Raw genomic sequence first — 12,958 nt, forward strand, 5'->3', positions numbered from 1 at the left:
ACCGTTAGCGAACAGCAAGGATCCTGACCAGAGTGTGTGGATCCGCAGTTTGATCTGGGTTCATGCTGGTCACAAATGCACTATGTTGTTTTTCTCATGGTGCGACTCGAATGAATATAGCTGAAGTAAGCAAAATCTGTCTTAAAACAATTCAACTTTTTAAGTTGGTCCAATCTGTTATCCGACGACTTGCAGTCTGACAGATTGCCGTTTCAAAAAGGCGAGTATTAGTATCATCGCTGCGCTCACTTTCACGGGCTTACAAGTTAATGAAATCGTGATACAGTAGCACAACTTAGTCAAATAGCCTAATTAACATGTGGTCATATTTTTGCGTGCTTGAAACGAAAACGAGACAATGCAGTCGAAAATTCAGTAACATTCTTAGATCACTAGGGTTGCATTAATATAATATCTTACAATTTGATAGCTATGACGAACATTTAAGTTTGTTCTGACATATTTGAAAAGTGTTACAACTTGCTGGAAAAGCTATCAGAGGAACAAACTGGTATTGTCTATGGACCCGGAAATGTTTGGAAACTTTTCCGTTGAAATTCCGTTTCTATTTTTAGCCGCGGATTATAGCTAGCAGAAGTAATTGTTCTTTTAAATTATCAAATAAAGCCTTAAATTTCGGGAGTTATACATGTGACACTGCGGTTAGGAAACATTTTTGAATTGTCAGTCTGGATTCCCAGGCTAGGTTTCTATATGTATATAAGCTACCTTTTCTACGTTATAAGCTACGTGACCTCTGTGGCAGTACTATGCAATAGCTAATCAATATCATCGCTCCAGTTCAGGTGACAAGAGGTCATCGTTTAATCAGGTGACCATAAATTTGCATACTTGTATTCATACACGTGGTTGTTTTAATTACAACGTTGACTTCAGTTTGTATTGATCTGAGTCGCCGAATTTACATTAAAAATGGTATTAAGGCATATATTGTAGCTGTGCACATTCTGCACGTTGTGTAGATAATTGTTTACCTGGAAAGCTTGGAACTATTTTTGGTTGTGTTGTTAGGATGGTCTTAAGAACTGACAGGATTTCTCAAACTGAGTATTCTTTTTGACACTGGTGGCAGCAGCCACCAAAACCATCATTTAACCTGGTGTAGTAAAGACACAGAGGTATGCAAAACACCAGTATATCAATAAAGATATGCCTCAATTCCTGTACTCAACATTTTGGCAGAACTAACATTGTTCAATGAATTATCTATTACTGCAGCAAATGAAAAGAATAAAGCATGTTTAAAGGTAAACTAACTTTAAAGTTATTATGTCTTTGGTTCTCAACCTCCCAAATTCGCACATGAATTTCATTTTATAATTTTAAATCGAAAATATCCTAAATGAAAATCCATGCGAGTGCAGTACCCTCAACATTTTACGCAAACAGTGAAATACCTTTTAACAAAACATATTTAACCATTTAACCTGTAATAGCACAAATACGATTATCCCATTTGCCCAATCCTCTGCAGTAGATGTAAAATACTTCGTACAAATTTTTATCTACTTCTATAGTGTATCCTGTCTCAAAACCACTGTTGCTTGAGCTCTTAAGCAAGTTTCACCCTCTACGCTTAGAGTTGCGTTTCCAAACAGAATCAGAGATAGAGGACGAATGATTTCAGAAATCGCACGGGGTCGACTTTGCCACCCTGAGCTCTCTCTATTCCGCTTTGCGACCGGACGCACAGATTTAGAAATTTTAAATCTTACATACAGTCCTGATTCTACAAACAAATATGTCTATTCTATGTTTACACAGATATTCTTAAGTTAGTGTTCATAGTTCAAATATGGAAAACATGTGGGCATTTTATATCTTTAACATAATTTTTCCGTTGCTAAAGAAGTTGAATAACTACACACGTTTAATATAATCATTGATATCCCCTTACCAATTTTTTCACACGTAGTATTTTCCCAGGTTCCTGTATCAAGACACTGTATTATTTCCGTGCTGGTATTATAACCTTCTTCACAGGTTACGTTAGCAAGGGCACCGTAGGTTGTGTTACCGTCTTCAGCTAATATGACTGTTCCTTTATAGATATTTGGAACTGCATTGCAGTCTGTAATATATGTGTGAATTATAAGTGTAGAATATAATAACTTGGAGTTGCAGTGATTTTCAGAAGGATTAATGAATTGTGATGAACATATTTATGTTGGCTCAGATACTGTTATATGTAAGAATATTATTACAAATACCAGAGTTTTATGTACAATATATATTTAAACGAGTGATTTTAAATCAACAGCATACCATAGTATCTACAATTTGTAACTGAAATCACCATTACCTTTAACTACACAGTTTTCAAATTCAGACCAAGCGCCTAATGTCTGACAAGTTATATTAGGCATGCTGGTTTCGTATCCTGTTACACACTTTAACGTCGCTGTGGCTCCGTAAGTTGTTATTCCTTCATTATCAAGCGTAAGTTCCCCGTAAAATGTATCGTTTGGCAGCTGTCCACAATCTAAAAATAGTCATTAAACAAGCCTTTCTATTTTATGCAGTTAAGATATGAGCTTTGCAAAAACATCGATACTCAATATTTTGGATAACTAGCATCGTTCAATGAATTAACTATTATTCCAACAAATGAAAACAATATGGCCGAATGAAACATGATAATAGGCAAACTGACAATCAGACTTTATGTTCACCTTATTACGCTTTAAGGGGACGCATACTTTGAAATTAGAAAAAAGTGGGTGGGGTATGATAAAATTTACCTGCAAAAAAGTACAAGGTTTTGGTACATGAAATGGATACTGTTTCAACTGTTATAAGTACACAAAGGATTGCTCACTAAAATAAAAATGAGAAAACTGAAACAAGAAAGTTATTGTTGAATTACATAAGACTTCTTGTGTACATTCAAAGTCAACAATTAAGACTTTTTGGTGGGAAAATAATAGTGCTTCACCTTGTCCAAACATTTATCAATGTCCTACAGATTCTAATTTAAAGAAAGAATGTGAAATATGGTCACTGTATTGCTTTTCATTTCGCATATGTAAGCTAAAACACATTATTTAGTTTGTTTACAAAGTAGTGCATAAGAAAAGATACGGTGGTCAAGGAATGCCACATTCCAAAACTAAAAGAGTATATTCCCCTTAATACATTAAACATTTATCGTTACAGAAGTCTAGTGGCTTACAATAAGGGCCTAGAAATGTTGCCATTATTAATTTTTAACTTGGTATTCATGAACTACAATGCACTTAAATATCAGAACACATTTAACAAACTTTTGAAAATGTATTGTCTTAAAAATCCCTAAAGTAAGGTATGAAATTTGGTTGAGAGGTCCAATCAATGTGTATATGTGCAAAAGTAACATTCTAATCTTGTTCACAAAAGTTACTAATACACAGCAGGCATGTCAATGATCAAAACTGGACGAATATACAGTTATCCTCACTTTAATGTCATTTATAATTTGTCCTTGAATTCTCCACCATACTTTTCATAATTCTGTTTGCACGAGTTGCACGAGAATGCTGTCATTCACGTAAAAAATGGGGTCAAATAAGTTGTAAATGCAATATCATCTAAACGTAATTAATGGATTATGAAGTTGAAGATAAACTTTATCTCATAACGTAACGAACATGTATAATGTTGTAACAACAACTTTACTTACACTGATTTAAGTAGCAGTCGGTTTATAAGTGACTATTGATTCATTTTATGTTTTGTTATTGTTGTCAAAAAGTATAACGGAAGTGCCTCACAACTGAAGCGGAAACGAGTTTGATGCGCAAAGTAGTCCAATGTAAGTAATATTTTTTGACAAATGTCCACAGAAATTAATAATTTTCTAATATTAAAGACGAATATCTGAATAGGATTCATTATTTGATAAGAAATTATAATCATCGACATGTTTTTTTTAAAAATCGTACACGTGCTGACACCTAAGTTGTCTCCCGTTGTTTATTAGAGTTACCTTTCGTCCGGCGCAGTAATACATTTGCAGTGAATCGCCGAGAAGTCGTGGGAAAATTAAAAACCATGTAAACAAACTAAAATTAACCACCTTTTCAAGATGAATTTCAAGTGATCGCCATTATGCATTTAACCCGCCTGACCTGTGTAGCATCTTAGATATCTGTTCTAAGGTATTCATTGTGTAGAATGTCATGTTATGCCCTTGCAATGCTAATCCCACTCTGATTTTTTTGTTTACATTTTTTATCAATGAGAAATATGGCGTCCATCCCGAGCTGAACTGACATGGCGTTAAATTTTTACATGTTTAAGCAAACCTGGTGTGTTAGAAAGAAAATCTCATCCCTTCAACATTATTTGGAACACTGTTATTGTAAAAAACCTGTTTTTTCCTTATACAAAAGCTTAATATTTTGTGTTGAATGTACTTTCACAAAGACCTCTGTTTTCCTATTACATTCATAGTACCACATCCTTATCCACAAAATACTGAATATTACAGGTGTCCATCAGTATTATATCAGTTTAGGAATATGTTTTTTATTTTCCCACCATCGATTTCTTGAATATGCACCCCTTCCGCATTGCTGTATGAACTGTGAATGTAGCAATATGCGTCCCCTTAAGTTATCACCCTCCCCAGTCACAACATGATTTTTTTTATGATTTAAGTAACAACAGCCACATTGAAAATTCATGCAAGAGGATTTAGTCTCAACACATTTCATGAACCGTGATATAACTTTAGAATAAACAAGATCTAAAACTGCAATGCTTAAAATGAAATTGTTTTACAGGTAAGAAAAACTAACCTGTAATACTACAAGTACGATTATCCCATTCGCCCGATCCTCTACAGTAGATGTAAAATACTTCGTACAAATTGTTAACTATTTCTGTAGTGTATCCTGTCTCACAAACCACTGTTGCTTGAGCTCCAAAAGTAGTTTCATTCTCAACACTGAGCGTTGCATTTCCATACATTATTTCCGGCACTGGCCCACAATCTTATCAGAATGAAACATTTCAAAGTACTACCTTTAACTGATTCAACATTTATGCATCATTAAATGAAGACGCTGTACAAACGGCGTTTTCAATATATCGTTCTTCTTTGGACATAATGCGTACAATTAATGACTCGGTCTTGTTATAATTTAAAGGGTTTTATACCACAATGATACAATTAAAGGTCATATAGGGACATTCAAGTCTTGAACGGTAGAGGAAAACTCCAGAAGCCTTCCGAGCATTATTTCAGGCACCAACGGGCATCTGGTTAGAACAACCGACCTTCCAAAAGCTAGCTAGCTGGCTGGCTTTTTCACATGAAAGAATTCAATACACGAAATCCTATTCCTAAGGCTTGAATGGCTCCATGATCCATTTTCTGCTACAAATGAACTGATGGACACTCTTATTTGATTTCTCTTTCTCTTAGTTTATTTTATATTGCTTTTATGTTGACTTTGCCAATCCATACTATTACGCGTTTTTGCTTTTGTGCGTACAGTCTCTACAAAGTGTATAAGGTTTGGTACTTGTACCGTATATTTTACATCGATTTCACGAAATCTTGATAACAGATGCCTTAATTTTCTAAGGTAAATCATTTGTTTTTCTTCCGGTGCTTACAAGTGTATAACAATATTTTTTAAATGACATGTACGATATTTAACATTTACAATACTGTGTACATGTAACATAATATTATTAGACAACCATATAGGAAGAATTTGATTACCTTTTTTCGTACATACTGAATTTTCCCAAACACCAAAAATCTGACAGTATATTGTCGATGCATTTGTTTCATATCCATAATCACAGTTGACTTCGGCTGATGCTCCGTATGTGGTATCAGAGTCATTGGTAAGGCTAATAGTACCATCACTGATGTTAAACTGTGACCCACAATCTATAATCCACAAATTTGATAGGCTATAACATTAACCATTAAAGCATATAATATACAACGACGCAAGGAGCACGGTTCTCTTATTAACACGGGCTCGATTATCGGTAGCCCTTCCACAAAATACTAGCTTATACACAAAGTTTTATGTAATCACAAACTTAAAATAAAACTACAGTTTGATATTCTTTTTAACTGTAATAGGAATTTTCCATGAATTGCGACTTTGCATATATAAGGTATACATCACTCTTAACCTCCAAAATTTGCAATAGAATATTTCTTTTGAACTGCTAAATACGTGCAAAATCATAATTTCTAGATTTGTGATTAGGAATTTTACACACTTTTTGCTTTGGTATGTTGCGTTATGAACACAACTAAATGAATTTAGCTTATTTTTGAAAATGTATTTAATACAATGCAAAAACGTTTATCCAGTCTATCAAAGATATCACGTTCTGTTGCACCTCTTTTTTTTCAAACAAAATGTTAATCTCACCGACTGGATCACAAATTGCAGACCCACTCCAGACACCATCAGCCTGACACTCTACTGTTGTATTCCCACTGATGTTGTACCCTTCTTTACACGTTATTTCTACAACTGTTCCATAGGTGGTTGCGCTGTCATTCACATTTGCATTTGAAATGGATAACGCACCACAGTCTAGAATAAATGAATTTAAAATATATATCTTTAAAAAGACAAAACTGTCGTGGCCAAGGGATAGTGAAATAGCAAATATAAACAAAAGTTTATTTAATAATGGTGCAAAAGCAAACATGAACAAAAGGTTATGTAATGACCAATCCTAACTTAAAGTTCCGTGATTCACATAATTCATAACTGTTTTTCCTTGAATTGCAGATTTTTTTCGCAAGATATGTGTGTATATGAGCTGCACCATGAGAAAACCAATATAGTGCATTTGCGACCAGCATGGATCCAGACAAGCCTGCGCATCCGCGATGTCTGGTCAGGATACATGCTATTCGCTTTCAAAGCCTATTGCGATTAGAGAAACCGTTAGCGAACAGCATTCATCCTGACCAGACTGCGCGGATGCAAATGCACTATGTTGGTTTTCTCATGGTGCGGCTCATTATTTTCATTCATAATTTCTCCGAAGGTGGCATAAGGATATTTTAAATGAATAGATTTAAAAATATCAATTTTATGGTAGAAACTAGCGAATATGTTAAAAAAAATAGAATGGAAACTGTTGGTATTTTTATTGCGTTTTACACCAAACTGACACATTCATATGGCGACTTTCTAGCATTTGATGATTGATGAAGACCCTATGTGCCCCTCCGTGAATTATTTCATCACGGGCGGGCACCTGCGTAAAAACATCGACATTCCTTAATTCAGATGGATGAGGAATTCAATGCACCAAGTCTGGCTCGAACCTACATTGGTCGGAGCAAACCGTGGTTATCTACCCTCCCGTAAAGAATGTAAACATAATACCGTAAATATGTCCTGTTTTAGAAAGTAACTCAAATTAATATATCTAATTGATTTACAAAGACTATAAATCAATTATCGTTGGAATACAGTCAACATAGAAACTGTACAAAATTTGATAAAAGACGAAGTTATCCCAATAGTTATCAACTGTTGCGTGACTCCGCTACATTCAGTCAAACGGGAAATTATTGACGTTTGGGCAAAACATGCAGAGGAATTCTTCAAACATAATTATCTTGCTGATACTGGACTGAATTTACATCAAGTAGTAATTTCTCATAATAAACTTCCTCGCTGTATTTACACCGTATAATTTGAGACATTACCATCAAATTACAGTGCCTTTTACCAATCTACTGTGAAATTTCATTCAATTACATATACATTATGTGTAAACAATAAAATTGTTTACTGTGTCGCTTTTAAACGGATACTTTATTTTTATATGTAAATTAGATACTCGGGGTACATGTATACACGGATGTAAATTGTACCCCTACAGTAAAATCCTGATATTTTATCACTATATGTCATCAGATTACAGGTGTGACAAAACGTTTTTTAAGACACATTATTAACTAGAGTTTAACTTGTAATTTTCAGAATATTATTTTCTTAATCTGATCGTTGAACAAAATTATACGTACAACATTTTTGTGTGTGAAATCGCTGATAGTTTTACAAGGTAAAAAAGAAGATACTTAATAATTTAGCTATTCTTAAGGTATCCAACACACAGAACAAAACAGATATTTCATTAACGTATATAATACGTATCTTGTAAATATGGAATTATTTAAACAATAACGTATAACTTTTACTTCCGTATTTTGACATTGTAACCAGGCTGGTACCTGTTGTTAAAATATATGGAAAGTTGACCAACAAATAGATATATATTTTATATCATTCATATCCTTCCTGTTCAATATTGGAATGAGGATGCCCGCTTACTTCAAGAGGGAGAGCGCCGATCTACGGATTGAGGGGCCGTGAGTTCGATCCCCGGGCGGGGCGTATGTTCTACGTGACGATTTGATAAAAGACAACGTGTCTAAATTCATGCGTCCTCCACCTCTGATTCATTTTGGGAGGTTGGTATTTACTTGCGGAGAATATGTTAGTACTGATATAGAATACAGGAACGCTTTTTGTGCGACGTATTTTCATCAGGAAACATAACGAGATCAGATGAATAAAACATTTAACTTATACATGTAAAGCCTATGAATAGCAGCATACTGGGCTACAATATAATGAATATTTTCGATTAGGCATTTGTCAATGTGCATGTAAAATTTCTTTTTCTTCAAAATGTTTATATAAATTGTTCAAATGTTCACAAGGATGGAAAAAAAATAACCAAAAATAAGGAAACAGTGATATACGACCAACAGCCATCACATACAGTAAAGTATTCTTCCCAAGAAAAAACAAGTTTCTTTCAGAAAAGAAAAAGAAAGATTTTGTTTACTTAAAAACATCATAATTTGTTGTACGCACATGATATTAAAAATCATATGATAACATTACTATTTCAGTAATACCGAGCACCTGTCTCATATCTTGCTGTTGTTGCTGATGTTTTTGTTGTAGTTGTTGAGAATTTCTCCAACGTTGTTTCATCCCCTGTTTGCGTTTCAGTGTTAATAGTTGTTTTTCCTTGGCCCTCAGTAGAAACTGGGTGTTCAGTTGTTGAAAATACTTCTGTTGAGCCGGAGAAATTCTGAGACATCGAAGTCGACTCAAACGTATGTGTTAGCTGTGTAGTAACCGGTGTTGTATTAAGCGATTCAGTGGGATGTGGAGAAATTGTATTCACTGGGCTGGTGGTAATCTGCGGTGTGGTATGTGGAGAAGTTGTATTAACTGGGCTGGTGGTAATCTGAGATTTGGTATGTTGAGAAGTTGTATTAACTGTGCTGGTGGTAATATGAAGTGTTGTATGTTGAGAAGTTGTATTCGTTGAACTGGTGGTAATATGAGGTGGAGTATGTTGAGAAGTTGTATTCACTGGGCTGGTGGTAATCTGAGGTGTGGTATGTACATAAATTGTATTCATTGTGCTGGTGGTAATATGAGGTGTGGTATGTAGAGAAGGTGTATTCACTGTGCTGGTGGTAACCTGAGTTGTGGTATGTGGAGAAGTTGTATTCATTGTGCTGGTGGAAATCTGAGGTGTGGTATGTGTGGAAATTGTGTTTGTTGTACGTGATGTAATCTGAGATGTGGCATATGGAAAAGTTGTATCCGTGGTACTTGAGATAATTTGATGAGTAGTATGCAGAGAATGTGTATTCGTTGTACTTGATGTAATCTGAGATGTAGCATATGGAAAAGTTGTATTCGTTGAAATTGTGGTAATTTTATATGTGGTATATGGAGAGGTTGTATTCATTGTACTTGTGGTAATCTGAGGTGTGGTATATGGAGATGTTGTATTCGTTGTACTTGGGGTAATCAGAGGTGTGGTATATGGAGATGTTGTATTCGTTGTACTTGTGGTAATTTGAGGTGTGGTATATGGAGATGTTGTTTCACTTGTAGTAATCTGAGGTGTGGTATCTGGAGTAGTTGTATTCGTTGTACTTGTGGTAATTTGAGATGTGGTATATGGAGTAATTGTATTCATTGTACTTGTTCTTATCTGAGGTGTGGTATGTAGAGAAGTTGTATTCGTTGTACTTGTGGTAATCCGAGGTGTGGCATAGAGAGATATTGTATTTGTTGAATGTGTGGTTAACTGAAGTGTGTCAAGTGGAGGAGATGTATATATAACATGTTGAGAAGTTGTATACGTTGTACTGGTGATAATCTGAGATGTGACATGTGGTGAAGCTGTTAATGTGTCATTTGTTCCAGTGCTTCGTCCGCTGCGGTTCTGTGATGATACAGTTTCACTGGATGTAAATGATGAAGAAGCAATGCTTAGTTCAGAAGACACAGTAAATCCAGAGGAAGCAGTTAGTTCAGTTAAAAATGTTGAACCAGTGTGAGTCACAGCTGCACCTGAATCACTTGCAACGTTATTTAGTGTTGCACTCGCAGTTGTGGAATAAGAAACAGTTTCCGAAATAGATGTAGTTTCGTACATTGTAAATGATTCTGACACGTAATCTGTCATAAGGCCTTCCATAGGATACACTGCCTGGCATTTTGTCATTATAACACAAGTAATGATAACATGCCAAACAACAAATATTTCCATGTCGAAATATCCAAACCCGAATCACAATTAAATCATCCAATCCAAACATATAATTCTCATAAATAACGACCAATATAATATCCAACACATGTGTGCTCAGACGGTTTTATAGAACTTTCTTTATAAAGGTAATTGAACAAGTCCGTTATTTAACTCAATTTATTAATCTAAGTTATAAAGGACACGCTCAAATTAACATCGTGATGAACCGTTATGACAGGATATATCTGCCAATCGATTGAGAGTATATACATGTAACTTGATATATCACCGAATATATAACTGTTAGCCCTACCATAAAATTCATAATGTGCATTTTATTATAGGAGCACCACAGAATAATTTTATTCTTATGTATTTCCATGATGGTAATTATACATGATTTGCATGAAAAATATGAGATATACAAGAATTTAGTTTCAAATTGACTGACATATATTAGGCCAAGAAAATGTGTAAACATTTTATTGAATGAATGTAGCAGTCTACACAGTATTTGATGTATCAAGTTGTGTTTAGACCACATTTCGTTTCTACAGTGTGAGACGAAGTGAAAACACATTAATTAAGGGATGGCCTAAATCTTTCACCTGTCATTTGAAGTATAGCTGTATTGTCACGGGTGGTAAACGCGCAATCCTATTCCCATTGGGAATACGCTTAAAATGGGTTGCGCGACTTCCGGTGCTGGTGTTGCGCATCAATATATACAAAATCGAGGTAGGTGGGTTTTTGTTTTTGTAAATAATGACACATTTATGAGTGTTTTCGAAAAAAGCAAAATGCTATTCGACACAAAAATGAATAAAGATCATATGTTTGAAATGCGAAATTATTAATTTAAGAATCAGCCCTGATATCATGAAAACTCTGCTGGCTCGGTCTGTCAGAAAAGTTTGGAATCATAAAAATGCAAATTTTCTAACTCTTGTGCCTTCATTCTGGAAATGTGACGCTTCTAATGATCAAACACGTGTATAACAGTCATGAATATTACATACACTTGAACGAAATGTTGCTTTAGGGGGAAAGATTGGCAGAAAAACAATCGGGAATGGGGTTGCGCCCTGGGAATGGAGTTGCGCGTATACATTATATACATTATGATGTATACGAGCAACTCCATTCCCGGTGCGCAACCCCATTCCCGATTATTTTTTGTCAATTATGTCCCTGTAAGCAGGATTTGAAGCAAATAATTTTGATATTCGTTACTATATAACAGTTGAGTTATCATAAAAAGCATCAGATGTCCTCAGATTAGGTATATGAGGTCAGAAACTTCCATTTTTGTTGATTTCATACTTTTTTCACACTTCGTGCCGCCAGAGTTTTTGTGATAATAGAGCCGAATCATTAATTACAAACCAGATATTTTATATATACGATGTATCATCATATTTGTGTCGAATAGCATTTTCCTTTTTTCGAGAAAAAATATTCTTGTCTCATACGAAGCAAAATCATGACTTCACATATCTCAATTTCGTCTATTTTTACGCGCAACACCAGCACCGGAAGTCGCGCAACCCATTTTAAGCGTATTCCCGGCGGGAATTGGGTTGCGCGTTTACCACCCGTGATTGTACCAGTATTATCAGAATGTTTTTCACGAAGTTCATGTAGGTCGAAAAAGTAAGTCAGTAGGTCGTGGTGAATCTTTAAACCTAAAAAATGTCTATGTTGTTATTTATAAAACCACCAAATTAACTTAAAATCAATCGAGACTGCAAATAAGAATGGATTGGCGGGATCGGTTTTCTTTACAAGCAGTCATTTTGACCTTGACCTTTGACTTAGTGACTTTGAAATATACAAAAGTAGTAAAGATGTTAAAAGGAATATCTATAAGACTTATTTTTGTTATGTATTATTATCACGTGTAAATAGTAGTTAACTTTTTTCATATGAATTATAATTTCGAAATGAAGGATATAACTTTTGTTGCATTGAAAAATTACTAATACTTCCAACTTCGTAAATTTTTGAGCCCACCAAAACAAAGACATTGAAAAAACAGTCTGAAATTGAAAATATCATCATGCAAATGCGTCGTTCACTCTTTTGCAGAAAAAGAAATATTGCGATAAAACCATGTAGTTTTAGTTAAGGACAGCCAGGTAATATAAAAAAAATCCCTGAAACATTAGATTTTCACTTCAATTAAATCATCAATATAAGTAAGTATACATGCCAGTATGATACTGTTGAATTTTCTGTTCACTTAGGAATTATTTTTTTTTCTTTTTTCTTTTTTTTTTGACAAATTCTTAGTAACCTGATCGTCCTATCTGAATAAACAAAACAACTAATAAAAATGTACATAGATTCCGTTGGAGGGTTTTCATGCGTATAGTTGAATAAGGCCTTA

At 34.6% G+C, this 12,958-nt stretch overlaps 1 protein-coding gene across 1 annotated transcript in view; it reads right to left on the bottom strand.

Annotated features, from left to right (window-relative positions):
- Nucleotides 1-11,193, bottom strand: part of LOC123552992 (sushi, von Willebrand factor type A, EGF and pentraxin domain-containing protein 1-like) — a 68,580-nt gene extending 57,387 nt beyond the window's left edge. The window contains exons 1-6 of the mRNA XM_053542277.1: nt 8,934-11,193; nt 6,405-6,572; nt 5,732-5,905; nt 4,800-4,994; nt 2,324-2,503; nt 1,919-2,092 (exon numbers count right to left, since the gene is read on the bottom strand). Of these exons, the coding sequence (XP_053398252.1) occupies nt 1,919-2,092; nt 2,324-2,503; nt 4,800-4,994; nt 5,732-5,905; nt 6,405-6,572; nt 8,934-10,587 (2,545 nt within the window). The 5' untranslated portion in view covers nt 10,588-11,193. The remainder of the gene's footprint in view (nt 1-1,918; nt 2,093-2,323; nt 2,504-4,799; nt 4,995-5,731; nt 5,906-6,404; nt 6,573-8,933) is intronic.
- Between the last annotated feature and the right edge of the window lie 1,765 nt (nt 11,194-12,958).

Source organism: Mercenaria mercenaria, chromosome 4, assembly GCF_021730395.1.
Source record: "Mercenaria mercenaria strain notata chromosome 4, MADL_Memer_1, whole genome shotgun sequence".
Lineage (NCBI taxonomy): Eukaryota > Metazoa > Mollusca > Bivalvia > Venerida > Veneridae > Mercenaria > Mercenaria mercenaria.